The 20,821-nt window shown below is 38.2% G+C and overlaps 1 protein-coding gene across 1 annotated transcript in view; it reads left to right on the top strand.

The window, feature by feature from the left end:
- The window catches only part of RFX6 (regulatory factor X6), a gene marked incomplete at both ends in the record, with an annotated part of 37,620 nt that extends 18,638 nt beyond the window's left edge, over positions 1–18,982 (top strand). Inside the window, 13 exons of the mRNA XM_082481341.1 lie at positions 992–1,099; positions 3,491–3,568; positions 3,662–3,775; positions 5,799–5,848; positions 6,618–6,777; positions 8,773–8,917; positions 10,201–10,310; positions 12,362–12,479; positions 13,579–13,701; positions 15,112–15,321; positions 15,938–16,447; positions 17,438–17,656; positions 18,819–18,982. Coding sequence (XP_082337467.1) covers positions 992–1,099; positions 3,491–3,568; positions 3,662–3,775; positions 5,799–5,848; positions 6,618–6,777; positions 8,773–8,917; positions 10,201–10,310; positions 12,362–12,479; positions 13,579–13,701; positions 15,112–15,321; positions 15,938–16,447; positions 17,438–17,656; positions 18,819–18,982 — 2,109 coding nt within the window. The remainder of the gene's footprint in view (positions 1–991; positions 1,100–3,490; positions 3,569–3,661; positions 3,776–5,798; positions 5,849–6,617; positions 6,778–8,772; positions 8,918–10,200; positions 10,311–12,361; positions 12,480–13,578; positions 13,702–15,111; positions 15,322–15,937; positions 16,448–17,437; positions 17,657–18,818) is intronic.
- Between the last annotated feature and the right edge of the window lie 1,839 nt (positions 18,983–20,821).

Genomic DNA, 20,821 nt, shown 5'->3' with positions numbered 1-20,821 from the left:
GAAACTGCATTTCCTCTTTCCAGGCTCAGTCTGTGATCCTGGACTTGGAATTTTGGGGCTGAGCTTCTGTACAGGACTTTTTGTATTATGTAGACCTGTGGCTGTATGTGCCTATGCTACCCAGCATAGTTTTATTCTTCCCTTATGGACAAAAGTAAAATGCTCCAAAAATATTCACAGAACAAAGTCTAGTCTCTCTGAGGTGAATGGCCAAACCTTCAGCCATTTCAACAGAGCAGGAGGAAGCCAGCTAAAATCAGTGGTGTGTCCCAGAAGGGCATGCAGCTCAGTATCCTTCTTTTTTCCTGCAAAGCTCTTGGTACATGTGTTTATGTGCAATCTATTTCAATACAGTAGGACACAGGACTGGAATATATTTTCTGCGCCTTCATGTCAAGTCTGCCAAAATCAGAGTGCTATGTAATAAATACATAGTTCAGAACTGTTCATAGACCCTACATACCGTGACATTGATAATGCTATAAAATATTATCAAACTTTATGATAAACTAAAATAGTGATTACCATAGTAAACCAGCAGAAATCACTATTGACACACTATCAGAGCAGGAAGAGAGCAGGTGAGAACAATATCACCAGTACCCTAGATCCTTACACTGGAAAGGTACACATTAAATACAATTGAGGGTAACAGGCCATACTGCAGAGGAGAACAACAGACTATATGCTACTTTAAACACAGACTAAATTTCAAGCTCGTAGAATTCTATGAAGTAATGTGGCTCAAAGGCTGCATGATTCTGAAAACTCTATTTGGTGCCTTTTAGATCTAGGCACATATTTAATTACCATCCTGAGCTGGAATCCGGATACGGATAAGCATCAATATTTTGGAAGGATTAACTGAATGTAAATATTCTGGAACATTGTGACACTCATGAGATAATATACAAGTTTAGCATGAATTGTTGGTTTTAGTTGAATCTATATTAGCTATTTAAATGTTCCTGTTCTTTCCCTTCTGTTTTAGGGTGGTTTCACTCGTAAATATTCTCTGAGTTCCAAAACTGGAACTCTCCTCCCAGAGTTTCCAAGTGCTCAACATCTTTTGCTTCAAGGGTGCATTTCTAAAGACAAGGTAAAACTTGAGCCACTTCTCTTCCAACTTACAGATCAAAAATTACCACAGAATGTTTCTTCATATCTTAGTCTTTGAGGTATTGACATGAAAGAGCCAGAAATGTCCATAATCAAACAGAGGTGACTGATTTATAGAGGGGGCAAACCTTTACTAACACCGATTAACTGGCTTTCCACTGGAAAGGTGGTTGAATTATTTACCTATTAACTGACCTAGTATTTTACAAACTGATGGTATGTAAGACGAGGAGAGCAAAACAAACAAATAACTGAGAGTTGCATTCATTCCAAATGCCTTTAGATTTAAGGTAAATTTTGTACTGATTAGATCAGAACAAATAATTCACAACAAGTAATTAGATGAACTTTACTCTCTTTCATTAATTGTTTGAAAAGAGACTTTGAAAAAGCGAGCATGTTTTGGTTTGTTTTTTTTTTTTTTTAATTAGTAAAATCATGTTCCTCAAATCAATACTCAGTATTGCTTATCCTAAGGGTAACTGTTCAGTTAGAAGTGTTGCTGGCATATGTTTTATGTCTTTGACTGCTCGCCTGTGTGTTACGTCTGTGTTGTTTCTGGTCACATTACAGGCTGCTACATCTCTGAACTGTGCTAGAAACCTTTTGGTACACGTTGTGAACTCTCCGGTTTAGCCTCCAGTACGGGTCATGATGGTGGCTGTCTTGAGATATGTTGCTTTAAAGCTTTTTGTTTTAAGAGCCCTGCTTCTTAAGTTTGTTCTGTGAAAGTAGTGAAGCCTAGGATTCCTGTTGTGAGGAGCTAAAGAAAAGGACACATCTGTAGTACAGAGATCTTAGCTGGAAATCTTACAGTTCCTAAAGAAAGCCCAAGAACTGGTGTACTCAGCACTGTGCATCACCTGCTGCTGTAGTCTCCATCAGTGAATTGACATCTCTCATATATACAGCATTCTCATAACACTTAAATCTGAAGAGCATTTGAGGTTCCTTGCAGACCCAACACAGTAGTGTAAGCAAAGCTGAATTTTACCACTCCAACAATGAAGAAAAGGATGCAACTCATTTTCCCTTCATTCTTGGGTCAGCAGCACATAATTGCTCTGGTGTTTGGACCAGGTGATGAGAGGGCCCAGCGGGTGACTCTGTTGGGGGTCAGACTCATGGAGTTATGAGAAGACTGTGAGAAGAATGATGAATTTCTGTGTGTGTGTCTCTCTCTCTTTCCTTGCTGCTTTTTCTTCATTCCTTGTTCTCTGATTTCCTGTTTTCTTTCCTTAATGTGTTTCCCCTCCTTATCTGACTGAGGATTATTGAACCTAAGATATTTAGGTACTCTGTTGAGGAGAGCCCATACACGGAAGTTTGACTCCTGCATTAAACTCCTAAGAAGCTGCATGCAGCAGAAATCTCTGGAGACTCCATAAATGTAGCAATCTGCCTTAAACCAGATTGATATTTTCTCGATTTTATGTTTCTGCAGAAAACGTACCCAACTTTAAACTTCCATCAGCCCCTTCCAAAAAACTCTTTAAAATGTTCTTGAATTCTACCCTTTGCCATTGTTTTTCAAAGATATGTAGTTACAGAAGCAGCTCTGAAAGTCAGCAAGGGCTATTTTCATATAAATCTATATGCTAAACCTATTGAAATTAAGATGGCACTAGGTTAATTCAAAACCTGGCATTGGTTTGCCAGAGAAGTTCACAAGCTGTAACAAACTTTCTGTGATCCTGGAACATAAAAATGATTTTGCTAGCATTTTCCTTTTCTTAAAATACTTTACAAATTTCTTGGTTTATAATTTCCTACAAATTAAAAAATTTACTATCATTTTTTGCAAAGTCTTGTAATACCTCCACACAGTTATTAAAATATGGGGAACTCTCCACTCAGATAAATTAGCCTGAGGAGATGAAAGGGAGTTCTGCTTTTTAAAGTTCAGTTCATGTAAGGTAGTGATTAAACTTTGACCAAATGACTGGCAGCTATTTTCTCATTTGTCCAACTAGATGATGTTTCAGAACACTCATAGACGCCTATAGTAGCCTAATGATTAACTTGCACTACTCTTTGGGATTAATCTTAGCTTCAGAAAGGTGAATTTACTTTACCATCTGCCTGGCTAGTTTAGTTATTGCCTTAGCTACATCCACATTTTCACAGTGTATGCAGATTCAGATGCTACATTTCTGACAACAGCATTGAGACTTAAAGGTGTCAAAAAAAAATAGAGATGAGTGACCTCATCACTTCTGGATATACAGACTGCCTATTTGTGAATATGCATCGTAATACAGTTTATATTCTATATTTAAATACTAGCTACAGAAAGCAGAAACCTAGATCACTATAGCAGTAAAGGAGAGAGCTAAGAAACTCTGCTTAATCTTTCTTTCTTCCAAAATAGGTAGATACTCTTATCATGATGTACAAAACACACTGTCAGTGTGTCCTTGACAATGCAATTAATGGGAACTTTGAAGAGGTAAGGTTGTTTGAACACACACTCTTGGTATATATGCACAGGGAGCCAAGAAAGCATTATTTATGTTCATGAATCTGGTTCCTACTGCTTTAGATTCAGCATTTCTTACTACATTTTTGGCAAGGAATGCCTGACCACCTTCTTCCCCTGCTTGAAAATCCCATCATCGTTGACATCTTCTGTGTTTGTGACTCAATACTGTATAAGGTAAGTTAAGCATTTGGCTACATGGATAATCTCAACCACATTACAGCTTTTGCTTGTGTAAAAACAGCACTGAAGTTAGAACAACAGGATGCCATGACTGCCTTCTGCCTCTTACCTGTGTACATCAGCAAGGATTCCATTGAAATCAAGAACATAAAACTGGCAGATGTAAGAGCTGAACTCCAGTCTCAGCTCTGCTGCACACTTGATGTGTGACTACAGGTAGCACACTAATGGTGAAATCCTGACCTACTTGCTTGAATGTAGCTAAAAGAAATGCTTGTGTTTTTCACTGACAAGGTTGACTAAGTTAAGCCTGGATGAAACTGAAACCTTGTTTTTACTTAAAAGATTATTGCAATTTCTACCAGCAAAGAGAGTCTGTGGCAGATCAGCGAGGTGATTCCACATGTGAATCTGCTACTCACAGGTTATGTCAGGCCATGGTTTCATGTTACAGAGCTGGAACAATACCAGGCTAAAATGTTCCTGCCTGTCCTGCCTGTTACACTTCATTTCTGTTCCTATGTTGCTCGATGTATCAGCAAAACTGCTGTACTCTGAACTGGTTTGGGTTTAAAAAAAAATAGAAGGAGTATTTGTTTTCCAGAGTTTTTGTGCCATGTGAGTTCTTTGATCTAGTTCACAGCATGATCACACAAATAGGTGAAACTAAATGAAACTAAGGAGTATTGCAAGGTCAGGATTAAGTGATAGAGCACTTCGGAAAAAAATAAATTAATGCCACCGAAGTTTCCCGAGTTTTTAATTTGGAAAATCAGATCAGAACATTAATTAATAGCTGTGAAGTACTTTAAGTTCCTCTGATAGGACATGCCATATAAATAGAAAAGGATTGTTATCCTCTCTCTAACACATTTCACCACATATCGATGGGAAGAAATAACTATTGGTGTAACAGTAAACACCAAGCAGTCAAAGCAAGAGTCTCGGGGCTGTTTAGCACTGAGTGCCTTATTGTCATCTATTTGTCATTCTTTACTGTTCAAAAATATGGGGTAAAATCCAGAAAAGGTGAAAATAAATATTTTTTAGAAGTGTATCAAGCTGTAAAGTAAGAACAGGTGTTTTAGTTAGCAGAGTGAAGTAAAGGTGATTAGCATCAAAGCTCATAATTGCTATCCCGGAGATGAGCCATTAAGCCTCATTTACGTGTAGAGGTTATGTTGTACCTTGAGTTTATGAGTTTTTTCCTGCTAAAAATGTGCTGTCCCAATAGATCCAATATTAACTTTATTTGTAAGAAATATTTAATGTGACAGAAAAAGAAATACTACAGGAGTACTACATTATAAATTGAATAAGACAGAATTTCTCAAAAGTTTATAAATTTACTCTTATGCCTCTTCTCTGTTATGATAATTTTGATATTCTTGACAGCACAGCTGCCAGAAAGAAGGAGGAATTTTGTTTTGTCATTATCAAACCATTTACATTAGTAGCAGAAACAGATTTTTGGCATATAGGCTGAAGTTTGCTCTCTGCAATAACATTCCCAGAAGGCATGCCAGATGGCTAAGTTTTTTGCAAAAACAGTTCTACACCACACTTAGCTATAGGGGATTTGTCCTAAACTGAACACCTTCAGTGCCACATCCAGTATGCCAGAAAGAAGTGCTAATAGCACTCAAGGACTTAGGAGATGCTTGAGTATGTTTTTTACTGAGACTCACAGGGATGCTAGAAAAGACAAAGCATTTACTCATCTCTCTTCTAGTGATTTCCCTACTGTAAGACATGAGTGACAGCACTTTCTTGTTTTACTGGCATGCTGGCATACATTAAGAATGGGAGCTATCTAGGTGCATAAATATCTCATATGTTCCAATCTAATAGTGATGGGAGAAATCTAGGTATATTAAAATCTGGACAAAAAGTTGAATGGCTTTACTCTGTATAAATTTCCTGTCCTTATCACTTAGCAATCTAAGTAGACAAGACAGACATGAATGAATAAATGGCCAGTGGAAGCTTGATATAATTTTCTGTTACCTTTTTGAAGGTCCTTACAGATGTACTCATCCCTGCAACAATGCAAGAAATGCCAGAAAGGTAGGTAATTGACAATAATAATGATACGTTCTGTTTGCTAAGCATACTCCAGGTAAATAGCAGAAATTCTGTATCCCAGAGAAATTTTCTCACGATGTTTATGCTCATGTTTAGAACAGTAGGGTATGCAAAATAGTGTCAGCTCTGAGGACAGCTATAGAACAGCCTTAAAATATGACACAGTATTTTAATGTCCCATTTTACTGGCTTGCTGGATATTTTGAAATAGGTTTCTTCTACACTAAAGCCATAGAAGATCAAAAAAGAGACAAATGTACTCATGGTGTTTAAGGAGAAATAATTGTTACCTTTTTTCCAGAATACTTTTCAGGTTTGTATCCTATGCATCACCATAATATCTAAGCTTTTTCTAAACAAGACATTAATAAGAGGATTATTATAAGTTGCCTCTGAAACTTTTCATCTTTCCGTTCCCTTGAAGGGCATCTTGTTTGGGGGTTTATGTCTGCTAAGGCCTTTAGCTTCATATATCTTGAATGGTTCTTGGGTTTCTTACAGTTTATTCTTAAAGCTAGTGTTATTCAACCTATTTCAATTGGCAGATGGCTTACAGTTTTTCTCAGAGGAGGTACAGCTCAATATATAGTCAATTTTAGCCTTTTGATGACTGGTCATTTCCTGTTTCCTTTTGGTGACAGCTGAGGAATAATTCACAGATATGTCCAGGAATCTGTTAATTATAGATTGAAACACAATTATTTAAAATAATTTTATTGATGTTTCTCTAAAACACATTTTTTTCCTGTAGTTTACTGGCAGATATAAGAAATTTTGCAAAAAACTGGGAACAGTGGGTTGTTTCCTCTTTGGAAAATCTACCAGAAAGCCTGACAGATAAGAAACTGCCTATTGCACGAAGATTTGTTTCCTCCCTGAAAAGACAGACGTCATTCCTACACCTAGCACAGGTAAACAGAATAAGACTATACATCTGTCCTGATTTCAGGTGGGAAAGAGTTAATTTTCTTTGTAGTTATTGCTGTGAAAGGAATGTCAGTAATACCTATTAGTTTTTAATTGTTGCTAAGTGATGTTTACACTATTCAAGGACTTTTTTCAGCTTGCCATAGAAGCATAGACAGAAGGATGGAGTGGCCAATGAAATATTCCATACCATAGATGTCATGGTCAGTATATAAATGGGGGTTAGCCAGCGGGATGGTAATCCACAATCACTTCTCAGGATGGTGCCAATTCACCAGGTGATGAGAGTGACCTGTATAATAATAATAATTGTTGTTATTAGTATTGTTATTTTTCCTTTTCTGTTATTGTTTTTATTAAACTATCTTTATCTCACCCCACGAGATTTTTTTCTTCCTTTCCCCTCCTTTTTTTCCCTCTTCTCCCCACCCTTCCTGGGGGGAGGGGGAGGAAGGGAGGGGAGGGGAGTGAGCAGCTGTGTGGTTCTAGCTGCCAGTTAGGGTTAAACCTCAACAACATCCAAAAAAATTGTTAATTACATTCAGTGCACCTTACTGTCTATGAGATATGCATTATTTTTTCAGGGTTCAACCTCAGCCATAGAAGACTTACATCTTGTAGTTTTAACCATGCAAGAAGGAAGCAGCCGTAAATAGATCTGACCTAAACTTCAAATTTTTGTAGTACAAAAGAGAGAAAAGACCATCATTATAACGAACTACTATCATGAGAACTTTTGGCAATCAAATGAAGTGGAATATATGGGTATTTGTTTTAGTTCCAAATTGGAGAATACCAGATGATCCTTCTTGCCTAGCAAAGATTCATTGTCTTATCCATGATGTCCTTTCTTTTTGAGTTTTGACTGAAAGGAGAACATGTGAGTAACAGGTAGCTGAGGGCTCCAAGTCTGTGTTGGCAGGATACAGGTATCTGCAATTAGGAGGCACCTCCATGTGATGGTTTGGTAGATGATACAAAAGGATGTATCCTTTTCATGAATGCCTTTCATGGAACTTCAATTCTAACACCTTGGGCTTTGAGGTGGTAGTCTTCATCAATAACTGTAGATGCACCATATATTCATATTGACTTAGTTTTCTCTTTCATAATTATTAAGACAGAAGTGGGTGACATCATGAAGATGATCTGATAGGAAGGCACATTAGAAGAGCATTAGAAGTCTAATGGAAGAGAAACATTACCTCATCTGATCTGTGAAAAACACAGCCATGATAAGAAAATTAAACAAAATATGATTCTTCTCTGAGAAGTTGTTCAGGTGATCCCCAGGTGTGGGTCTGTGCTGGTTTTGGCTGTGACAGAGTTAATATTCTTCATAGTAGCAAGTATGGAGCTGTGTTTTGGATTTGTGCTGGAGATGGTGTTGGTAATACAGGCATGTTTTAGCTGTTGCTGAGCAGTGCTTACACAGAGTAAAGGCCTTTTCTGCTTCCCACACACCCCTCCAGAGAGTAGGTTGGGGCTGCACAAAGAGTTGGTGGGGGACACAGCTGGGACAGCTGACCCTGACTAACCAAAGAGATATTCCATACCATATGATGTCATGCTCAGCAATAAAAACCGGGGGAAGGTTGGTGGGAGGGACACTGCTCAGGACTGGCTCAGTGTCGGTTTGTGGTGAGCAATTGTTTTCATTTGCATCACTTGTCTTTCTTGGATTGTGTTTTTCTCTCTGTTATTTTTTTCCCTTTTCCTTATAACAACAACAACAACAGTAATAATAATAATAATTGTTTTTACTTTGTACTTTAATGTCAAACATTATTATTATTACTTTAAAAAAAGTATTAAACTGTTTTTATCTCAACCCACAAGTTTTCTTATTTTTACATTTCCAATTCTCTCCCCCATCCCACGGGAGGGTGGGGAGTGAATGAGCAGCTGTATGGTGCTTAGTGGCCATCTGGGGTTAAACCACAACAGCTCTCAGGATTTTACCTTGCCTTCTCTTACAGATTGCTCGGCCAGCCCTTTTTGATCAGCATGTGGTGAATTCCATGGTGTCGGATATTGAAAAAGTTGATTTGAATAGCATTGGCTCTCAGGCACTCCTTGCAGTCTCAGGAAGCACAGACTCTGATGGGGAGGTCTACAGTGAATGTAAGTCCATGGTGATACATTTGTATCATTAAAAGTAATTCACCCTTTCAGTCCATGCCACACTACTCTACTTGGAGATGGACTGAGAAAAGGCACACGTGGGCACTGCATTGTGTAATCGAGCTCAGTGTTAACTTCAGTAGCTTAAGAAAACCAATTGGTTGCCCTAGCATGTCCTACAAGAACAGAAGCTTGCGCTGGGAAGTCATTCCAGCTAGATGACTTTAAAGGGTTGCTGAAAAAATCATTTACATGCCAGTTGCTGTGTAATAAAATCTCTTTTGAAGTTTTGTCCTCCGTGAGGGGGATATTAGCACAGATGAATTCTGGAAAGATGTCTCAAAAATTCCATATCATTATGACTCAATTTAATGGATATTTGAGCTAGTTTACTTTTTTTTTGGTACTAATAGATATTTTTTTTGCTGAAAGTTGTTCTTTGAAAAAATACCTAATTTTCTATAGAGTGTAACAGCTATTTTAATACACAGAATAGAATGGAATAAAGTACAGATTTTGAGGGTGGTAATTTTCATATACATACCTGTTGTTGAAAAAAAAGATACAGCCATTTTCTCTATTAAAATGATAACTTTTGTCATAGGAACCATGTCGTTCAGAGCTTGGAGAACTGAAAGGAGAGCGACAGCAATGTGTTGTCCTCTAAATATTGTTACTTTGATCATGAAAGTTTGTTCTCTTTAATGGTTCACAATCCTATTCATGTTTTCATTTGAGTTGCCCATTTCCTACTTTTTGTGTAATTGTTTTCTATTTTGTTCTTTGTCTTCTTTCACACTGGTCAAAAAAAGAAAAGGGGAAGAGAAATAACTGGTCATTCAGCCACTTTTTTGAAAGTGGGAATTGAGGAAGTTAGCTTTGCATTATATTGTGAGAAACTTGTAAAATATAGGGGAAACCTAAGACAGTATACAAATCTGCCACATTACAGATAAAGCTTTACTTACTAAATTTAGTAATAGAAGAATTTTCAAGGCCGAATCTGAAAAGGAATGGAAAATTGCAGAAATTTTTTTTTGCTTTTATTTTCTTGTAAAACTTCATTGTCTTTTAACTTGTATCATTGTAATGCTTAAGTAGTTCAAATATATATGTGTGATGGATGTGTGTCTGCTTGCTTTGCTAGGGAATTGTTTATTTCTTCACTGCTCTAATTCTTTGCTTTTCCTTTCCATGCTACAATATTGTCATATGGCTGGTGAGTGGCTTTTTCTCACATTCAGAATAGCGTGCAATGATATGTTCTCCTTTTTACATGGTAGATGACTCTATTACAGTGTTCCAAGAACTGAAGGACCTTCTAAAGAAGAATGCCACTGTGGAATCATTTATTGAATGGTTGGATACTGTGGTTGAGCAAAGGGTTATCAAGGTACCTTTTAAATGTTCTGCCTGACTCAAGACTAAATCCTACTCCCCGTACTCCTTACACAGTCCCTTACTTATGCAGTCCCAGTGTTTTTCCACATGGGATGCTCGTCTCTGCTCCCATCTCTTTACTGTAACAGGGGAGTTCTTCATTTGGTGTGAAAGGTTCCAGTGCTATTAGTTGTAATTAATCACGTTGGGTGCTGTTGAACAGTCTTATGTGTGTGACAAACTAAGTAGTATCTTAACTAAAACATTAAAGTCAGCACTGTCATAAACTGTACATAAAAGAAACCCATCCATCTTATCTGTGCAGGCAGAATCACAGGGGTATTGCTCAGTGAGTTGGGTGAGCAAAAGTTGTTTCTTAGAGAAGCAATTCTTTCTTTCATGGTATTCAGATGGTACTGTGTGTGGTATAAGTTAGTGTAGCAGAAGGATACAGAAGTAGCTAACCTGTAGAAGGATTTCTACAGACCAGGACAGAAGGTACAGTTTTGTAGCTTTATAAGGTGCTTAACACAGTAATTGATAGTTTTGATAGGATTCCCCCCCTCCCCCCCAATTTACAAGATGCTTTATAATCACAAGTGTTTTATATACACATAGTTATACAGAAATTATTATACTGTAGCTCTGAACAAAATAATTGAGTTCTGAGTTATAGCTCAAGTAAGAGATATTTACACAATATATGACTCTAATGAGTGTAAACTAGCAGAATAAAATGTTACATGTTGCTTGCTAGTAGCTGAACACTGGTCTTCTCATCAGGTCTTGTTCTATCTGCAAATGCAGCATCTTATCCATCATTTTAGGGAGCATCTTCATATGAATGGATGCAAAAGGAGGAGACGGTGCAGTTAGCTTTGACTGACTTGCAGAAAAGTGACTCTGCACTTGCAGAATAACCATAGGCATGTCATTTTTCCTTTCTTCACCTTTTTTTCCAAATTTCATTAGAGACAGTGATAATTTCTTTGTTTTTAAAACACTCTGAGTTTCCTAATGTTTGCTGTCATATGTGAGCAGCACAGTGAGGAGCTTTGGGTGATTCTGGGCAGCACACCCAAAGCAAGTCCTCATACAAACTTTCCTAGACACAAAACTCCCACTGAAGCTGAGCAATCACAACTTATTTTGGAACCGAATGATTATGGTCTAAAATTGATTCCACAATTTCAGAAGACAATTCCAGATAAACAAGCCAGGCAGAAAAGGTGAAACACTCTCCCATGCAGCATCTACTATGTAGATGCTGTATTATTAAAGTTAACAGGTATGGTTCCTAGCATTGTTTTCCTGTAGTTAAGGGTAAGAAATACCAACGACTCCTGATAGGAGGCTAGGTCAACTCAGCAGAAGCTAATAATTTACAGAGCATTTAATCCTTACATTGCTGTCTGCCTTCTGTTCATTCTAAAGTGTGGTTACTGTCAAACTCGCACAACAGCTTCTTTCTGCTTGCTGTTTGAGAAAGCAACAGGGCATACGTTACCACATGAACAAATCACTGCCAGAGCAAAATGACAGTATGAAATGAGCAGCATTAAAAGCATCAATGTTATGATAGTAAACATACCATTTTATAAAGAGAAAGTGTGGCTAGTATAATGCAAATGACAGTAAAGTACAAAGACTAGTTTCTGGTCCCTGCTTGTATGCAATAACATAGTGCCAGAGGGTGGTGTTTTTTTCTTTCTTTCTGCCCTGTGCACCTGTATATTTACAGACCAATTTGACACCTTTAATACTAGAATATGAGGTAATTTATATACCTTCAGGACACAGCAGACTGCAAGCAGTGAGGAGTTCACTTCACCTAACATTTTCAGAGCTCTACTCTGGTTGCACTGAAAAGAGTGAATGCTGCTCTTTATCACTGTAGGACACACATCATGAAGACAGTTTGAATCAGGCAGCTTGATCCACCCTGCCGCATCAGCCTGTGTCAACGACTCCTTGAACTCTCAGGCTTATTCAGCTCTCCTTTCTTCTCTCCTGTGTGCAGAAAGCAAGTTCCATACTTAACAGTATTTTACTATTCTCTTTCAGGCAAGCAAGCAAAATGGGAGGTCTTTAAAGAAGAGAGCTCAAGACTTCCTTCTCAAATGGAGTTTTTTTGGTGCTCGGGTGATGCATAACCTAACTCTAAACAACGCGTCAAGTTTTGGTACCTGGACTTTGTAAAAACACTCATATTTTGTAATTATGTGCTAGCACTTACCAGCTTTCCACCATTTCCTGAGCAGAGGAGCCTGTCCTAGTCTAAAGATTCTTTGATCAAAGTCACAAATGCTGTGTAATGTGTTTTTCAAACTAACATTTCACAGTAAATGCTAGCAATATTTTGTTGGTGACCTGTGTCACACGTTCATTTTTAAAAGGTATTTTTCTTTTGAATTGCTATTTGATACTGCTTTGCCATTTAAGAGTTAGAAGCTCAGTTTGGTTTGATATGGCAATGGAAGTCTATTTGCATATCTCAGTATAGGAGACAGAAGATTTAAATTATTTGTTTTACATGTGGATCAGTTTGGTAGAAAATTACTGCTGTGTAGAAGTTCTTGTGCATGGTATGTTTCCATAAATGCAAAACAAAATTGGCAGATCACTACTGATTTAATTCTGGGGTCAGCAGACAGTCAATTCAACAGTGTATGTGGCTTTTAAAAATTAAGGTTCATATGTCCATCTTTAGAAATGTTTACATTTTTGGGGAGTCTCAGAAAGAACCTTTTATGAAATAGAAGATGGTAGAGCAAGTGAAACTCACATTAAACCTCGTACATAATTTCCAAAGTTTAGTTGTAGGTACATTGTTATCTAAAATTCAGAGGGTATTTGAAATGGCTGTAGGGAGAGACACGTTTTTAATGTGATATATCCTTGAAATAAGGTCAAAGACTTCACCAGTTATTGTCTGGTTATTTAGCACAAGGCAAACAGAAATAGAGCAGAGGCATTCTAGCAGACTTTGGCCTTATCTAGCTCCACTGTGTGCCCTCTTCAAGTATAAAGCATGTCTCACTTTCATCAGTATTTTTCTTTGATGTAATTAGTGGTCAAATAGCCTACAGGACAGTAAACAATTGAGCTAGGTGAGCCAGTGCAAAGAGAGATTAGAGCTAGAAGTTAGGCGCTATTCCTTGTTGGTCTTGCCAGGTCATTTAAAGTCCACAATTATTTGTTTGTTTCACTTGCTTCTTGTAGAGTGGTGAGAGATGGTCACAAAGATAACTCAGCTACTCTCTCTCTTTCTCCTCCAAAAGGTTCTTTTCATTTGATCCGCATGCTACTAGATGAGTACATCCTGCTCGCCATGGAGACACAGTTCAACAATGACAAAGAACAAGAACTCCAGAATCTACTGGACAAATACATGAAGAATTTAGGTAACTAGAGCTTGGTTCTTTTGAATATTCTCCTGTATTTTTAGAAATTGACATATTTGTTTAACTTTAAACAGAAGCAGGCTTACTGTCTTCTCCTGAATGTGTAGTTATATGCAACATTGTCAAATTCACCTGAAAAGCTTGTGAACATTCATTCAGCAATTCATTCCCACCTTCCTACCATAGGTCACTTAATAACATTTTGTGGGAATGTGAATACATTGGATCACTGAAATGATCTTGGATGCGACAAACACTTGTAGGTACATCTGAAAGGCCACAAGCTGAAGTATGAAAAGAGGTATAAGTAGCAGAAAGGGCAGGAATTCCTAATCCAGTTTTTCTGCCAAAGCTTAAATAAGTAATTACATCTTGAACTAGGAATGTATTAAATGTTACCAAAAATGCAAATATCCCTGTAAGGTTGGAACACAAGTTTGGAGCCCTGTTTAGTATCTGACTGAAGTATTACTATGTGGAAGAGAAACAAAATGAAATTAAAACAGTATCCTTAACATTTTCCATCTACCAAGCTTCTTCAAGGTTAGACAGTTTGAAGTCATATGCTCCCAGGTCCTTTGCTATAAAATGAATGAAGATTGATTTGGATCAAATTCTGGTCCAAGTTAATCCTAAATATCCATTGAAACTCAACTGGGTTCTGCTGAATTATTTTTTATTAGCATTAGTACCAGCAATCAATCTTTAAATTTTTTGTTGTTTTAATGCTAAATCTGCACTTCGCTGCAAGAAACTTGCACAGAATTTGTCTGACAGTAGATGCTGCGCTTTTTCTTTCAATTCAACCTTCAGGAAAAAAACTTGTCCTATGTAGCAGTTGGCTTATTCTTGGATACTTAGGTGAAGTACTTGAAACCATAAGGTAAAATCATGGTTTCCACCGAAGAATAGCAAAACTTCTACTGATTGTGTCAATAGTCTGCAGAAAACTGAAGAACTACTGAGTAAAACAAATGCTTTTCTGTAGATATCGGTATGAAAATAGAGTTCAAGCATTCTAAAATTCCCATTGTTAATTCTTTAGGATGAAGCGTCATGTCCCTGATTCATCTTAGTGCAATTTACTTGACTTCATTGCTGACATTTTCTTCAAGGGAATAAATCTGATTCATACCTTCACTATGATGGTTTCAGTAAGGAGCTGATACTCTGTGATGTAGGTCAGGTCAGGGACTATGATACAAACAGTTCCATTGGAAAGATGAAGACTAGAGCAATATTTGTATTCATTGGCTACGTGCAAAATATGGAGTCTTCACTGGGTTTTAAAATAAGCAAGCAAAGATACAAACAAATCAGGCAGCTCATATGCTGTATATATACTAGTAGTGAATTTATGTGCAATGAACATACATAACAGCCACCAAGAGTTTTCACTTACTCTTCCAGATGCAAGCAAAGCCACCTTTACGGCATCACCAAGCTCTTGCTTCCTAGCAAATCGTAACAAAGCTGCTCCTCTACCCAGTGACACTTCAGTCAAAAATGAGTGTCTAGCAGAGCAAACCTATGTGTCCTTGTCAACTAGCCAGTCCAGCAGTGTGTCTTCTGGTCTGAACCCCTTTGTCACAGGAGACACTGAGAATATGCAGCTGACAGGTATGTATCAGTTCTTCCAGTTTCTCCTTTTCCTATTTGCTTGTTAGTCTTTCAGTCCACAGTAACACATTGCTGTAGCAGGAGCAATCACAGAATCACAGAATGGTCAGGGTTGGAAGGGACCTCTGGAGATCATCTAGTCCAACCCCCCTGACAGAGCAGGGTCACCTACAGCAGGTAAATTACCATATGCATTTATAAAGACCTCTAGTTTCATGAACTTGCCCTCTGTGCTGATTTACAGAAGGCAGGAATTGTACAGCCCTGTAATAGATCCTCTTGGAACAATGGTAAAACTATCCTATACCTGTTGGCTTGGTGAGGTTCTTGTGAGAACACCTGGCAGTAACACCTGGAGCACAAGAGGCTTGTAACCGCTGGAATTTCCCACTGAATGTGGCAGTCTTCAAACTGGAGAATGAAAGTGGGAAGATTTATAGCCTGAAGCCATGGATTAAGTGTATTGGGAGGGGGACGACACAATGCATATCCTTTCTAAAGGTTTCAAATGGTAATGCACACTTCACTAGGGGTTTAGTGTCTTAACAGGTCCACTCTATTCAGCAGTACTGGAGTATGAATGCTAATAATCATGGCTAATGCTTATTTATTCCAGGTCAGATGGAGCTGTCTCAAAGCACTGGTCACCTGATGACTCCACCCATTTCACCAGCCATGGTCAGCCGAGGAAGTGTTATCAACCAGGGGCCAATGGCTGTGAGACCTCCAAGTGTAGGTCAAGTGCTATCCACACATTCACAGTGCTCTTCCTACTCAGAACCCCTTTATCAGACTTTGTCACAAACTAATCAGAATTACTATGGAAACAATTCCAATTACCAGGCTATGTTCAGAACTCAGGCCCATTCCACTTCAGGAGTTTACCACCACAGAGCAGAGCACAGCCGATTCAATGCCTTGAGTGAACAGCAGTTCTCCAGAGACTACTTCAGCAACAGTTGTGCTGTGTCTCCATACAATGCCAGATCTCCTTCCAGTTATGGTCCCTCATCCATGTCTCAGGACACGCACAATATGCAGTTTCTGAATACTGGGAGTTTCAATTTCTTGAGCAACTCAGTGTCTACGTGCCCAGGAGCAGCATATACCGCTAATGCTTCCAACGGTATTAATATATATTTTCTTTTTCCCTTCTGTTTCTCTTTCCTTGCTGGAGTGAAACACTTCTCTGCCTTTTTCTGTGGAAGATGTTTTTCAGGTCTTATTTATACCTTCCTGTTTTCCACTTCTGTGATGACACACAGAGATTATAAAGCAGCTTAAGAAGCTACTTAAGGATTTATTTTCCTCTGGTGAATCCTCAGCTGACCTCAAATGCATCTGATGCACCTATGCTAATCTTCCTTTGGCAACATCACCATGTCTTGCATAAAGGAAGCAAACCCAGGATAACCTGCTGATTTAACAATCTCTTGACAAGCTCCCAAAACACCTACTGTGAAATAGAGCAGCCATAAGATAACTTACCTCGGGGATCAACATAATGGACCATTCTAGTGACAGAGTCAGGATGATGAAACGAAGTACAAAAATGTGCATTAGCATTAGTTTGAAAGTTTGGCCCTAATATTTCTCATGCTTCAAATGTAAAGTTATTGCCACAGTCTGCTTCAGAGATATAGTCAGCAAAATCACTTCCCTCTTCTGGAGGAAAGACACAGTGGAAATGTTGCTTTTATATGGATTTGTATATGCAGTAAGTACATATTACCATGGAGATTTTCTTTCCACTTGTATTTTCCTTGATTGTGAGCTCCAGAAGGGAGCACTGAACCGGGGATAGGAGTCCCCGTGGTATCTCTTATAGCCACTGATTGCAGGCTGCTGTTTGATTCTGAACTTAGAAGGGAAGGGCAATTCCAAACTGAAGGCTTGACTCAGCTCTTTTTTGCTCCCTTGTTACCACCACTCTTTTGGGTCAGTCACTGCATATGTTACTAATGTTACTAGGCTGTATGTGTACATAAATAATCTTATTCTCAAGGGACACAGACAGTAACAGTTGCCTTTTGTCCCAGGTTATCACAGGCTCCTATCCTAGCCTTTCTCTTCAACAGTAGTTTCACTCTGCTTTTTTCTAATCTCCTGTCCATAGGATATTATGGAAACAATATAAATTATCCAGAATCTCACAGACTTGGAACAATGGTGGATCAACATGTTTCTGTAATCAGCAGTGTAAGCAGCATTCGATCATTGCCATCATACAGTGATATACATGATCCACTGAATATCTTGGATGACAGCGGAAGAAAACAAACAAGCTCATACTACACAGAGTCCTCACCTTCAATTGTCTGTCGGACTCCTATGCGTAAGTATAGCCAATGACTGAGGAAGAGCTATGAACTTTTTAGCATCCTAACAAGTGCTGAGTATTAAACTGTAGCTCACATATATAGTATATGAGATGTATAGTATATAGGGATAAAATAGCTCTGTACCTAAGATGTGTTTTCCTTGAATTTGCAGGACAGTGGGTTTAATAACTCTTTGCTCCCATGAGGAGGGCTATGATCCATTGTCCTTAAGGAGTGGAATGACTAGCCTGAATTGCAGAAAAATCCATGTTAGGAAACACTTTCTAACTATTAAGTGAGCCAATAATGGACTGGGGTCTTTTAAGGGCTCTTAAGGATCCCCACTGTCAAGCAGATCAAATGGACCCTGGGTCAGGGATGTCTATATACATACCTCCCGTGGTATAGTCCCTTCCTGTCCTGTGCTTCAAAAACTGTGTGTATTAGGCAAAGTTCCCACTGACAGTGAATTTTAGCTGAAATTACCTAATTCCAAAGGCGTTTTTTTGGTATATGCATTAAATAAATGGCAGCTGAGTTTGGTCTCACATTCCAAAAAGGATCGCATGGAAGATACAAACTAGAGCATCATTTGTTTCTCCACAAGATTACCTCTTCCTACTTCTTCCATTGTAATCTTGCATGGAAGATCAGACATTACTTGCCTCATTAAGGCTCTGCAAGAATTCTGTTCTCAGTTCTTTAAGGATGCTAAAGAGGGGGGAAAAAAGCCAACACCACCATGCAGGGACTGTGTCCATCAAGTATCTTCTGTATTCTATGTTGGTATGTGCCAGGTGGTAGCAGTGGTACCACCAGTGAATATGGACCTGAATGGTGCAAAATATGGGAAGACAAGTATAGCGCACATAAATAGCTTTGCACAATTTTCATGGGAGATGGTTCATATGCAAGCCATAAACTTCAGGCCCGTATCTGGATTTTTAGCAGAGTTCACTTGGGTTTTGACCTATTACCTGATGGTGTGAGGAGCCACCGAAGAAAAGTTATAGAAGTATGGGTAAATTGAGTGAAGTATAGAAGTGTTGATATTTCCGTCCTTCACATATTGTGCCTGGTAGATAAGGGTTTCCATCAGATGAAATTGGATTCTGGTTTTTGTTAAATTCAATAGATAGAAAACTTCCAATGATGATAACCTTTTTTTTTCCACAGCTTCAAACATGCAAACCACATCTTCCCAGTGTATGTACGGAACATCTGGTCAGTTCTCTTCTCAGGAAAATCTGGAGTCCCATGGCCCAGCAAGTAGAGATATGGTGTCATCTTTACCACCAATCAACACTGTCTTCATGGGAGCAGCTGCTGGAGGAACCTGAACTGGGAGAGACATGTCAGTGCCTTAAGCTTACTTTTGAAATCCAGATGTTAAGGCTACAATGACAATCCCCTTCAAGTTGGTGGAATAGAAAAGTATTACATATAGGTGTTAAAGGAGCCATTTTAGAGATAGTAGCAGCCCTCCACACACACACAAAAAGTTATATTCGGATTGAGTCCTGCTTGTGAATCATTCAGGATTGTTCTCAGCATTACAGCTTTTCAATCAGAAATTCGGGGTGAGCAGAAAGAGTCAGTGATTCTTGCAAGAAAGACTAAGTTGTAAAGAAATGATTACATCTATTCCTAATTTATTAAAAATGCTATTTTAGTCTTTCCCTTATATGTTTTTATATAAAAATGTTTATTTAATGCCTGTGTTGCTCATTATTTATTAGGACCACAGAGTAACTGTTTACTTTCTCTTATTTGACAGATTGTCAAATGTATGTATCCTACCTCCTATGGAAATGTTTACAAGGTCAATTTTTACTGTTTTAAATGAAACTAAGCCACATTCTTAAGTTTTTTTACTGTTGTGCTCTGGAAAGTCAATTTCAAATGTTTAGTGCCTACTTGTGCAAGTCAAAGTCCTCAGGAAATAAATAAAACATATTGTGGGGATTTTTTTTCTTTTAAAATAAACCACTTTCTCTTAAAATAAAACCAACAAACCATGCAAATATCATAAAGTAAATAATTGCAGTAGCCTGCTACTGTAGCTGGATAACTGAAACAAATGAAACTGTGCCATAAAATGTCATGGGATTTCAAAATTACTTGTGGGATGAGCCCAGAATTTCTCCTGGGTTTAGGGAAACGGTGTCCAAAAGCAGTAAAGATGATGAAAAACATTGCAACCCTCCAGCTCAGCTATTATAATAAAAAATATTTTACAAGTGCCATGATATTCATTGTACCAACATGCATTTATGTACGTTTCTGGAGAAACCAGGTGAAGAATATTCATTAATGGTATTAAAGGAGACAGAGAAAAGAACACACAAAACAAACTTCCTGCTACACATTCTTGAAAGAACAGGTGTTATTTTATAATCAGATTGTCCCACCGTCAGATTCAGATTAAGATTTTAATCCATTCTTCTGAATCGTTTGAGTCTATTTGATGTTCATATTCCCATTCAGTCCATTGGATATTGTGGAATTAGATAGTAGGGTATTTTTGGTGGAAGAAAATCGGTGGTACCTTGATGAAGTTTTTATTTCTAATCCTGTATGACTTCCTTTAGTGTTTTCTATCATGAGAAGTCTGACTGCAGCAGAAAAGTAATAAGGAACGCTGATTGGGCTAGCTCATGAATAATCCCCAATATGAAATACTTTATGCAGATACGAGACACCATAGCTCAGTAATTGAGATGTAGAAGACTCCAGCTCAATTGCTTCCTAATTCAGAGTGAAGTCTTATGTTGCAATCAAAAATGCCATAATGATGCATGAAAGTTTTCGTTTCAACAAAAATTCCCAATGACGTGTAGTGGTAATACAGGCTGCTCGAACAGGTATTTCTGGGGCAATGCTTTACATCAAGTGAAGTAAGTACTGCAGAAGAGTTCTTTCTTCGTCATTACTCACAACAGAATATATTTTCTCCTAAAATTAGTCCTATAAGAGTCAGGTTCCCTATCTAAGTTGGTCACCTCTATAGTTAGTGAAGAGAGAGAGGTCCTTCCCATTCCAAGTGAGATAAGATGGGGAATGGGAGTAACAAAGGTAAGGGATATGTCTCCATGGGAAGAGATATGTTGCTATCCCAAAATGCATGGCTCCCTCTGCTGACAAATGGCATGGCACTTTAAGCTTGAAATTTCCAGATT

This window comes from Vanellus vanellus (assembly GCF_965231255.1).
Source record: "Vanellus vanellus genome assembly, chromosome: 3".
Taxonomy (NCBI): Eukaryota; Metazoa; Chordata; class Aves; order Charadriiformes; family Charadriidae; genus Vanellus; species Vanellus vanellus.
The sequence above is the reverse complement of the archived record's forward strand: the minus strand, read 5'-3'. Positions and strand labels throughout refer to the sequence as shown.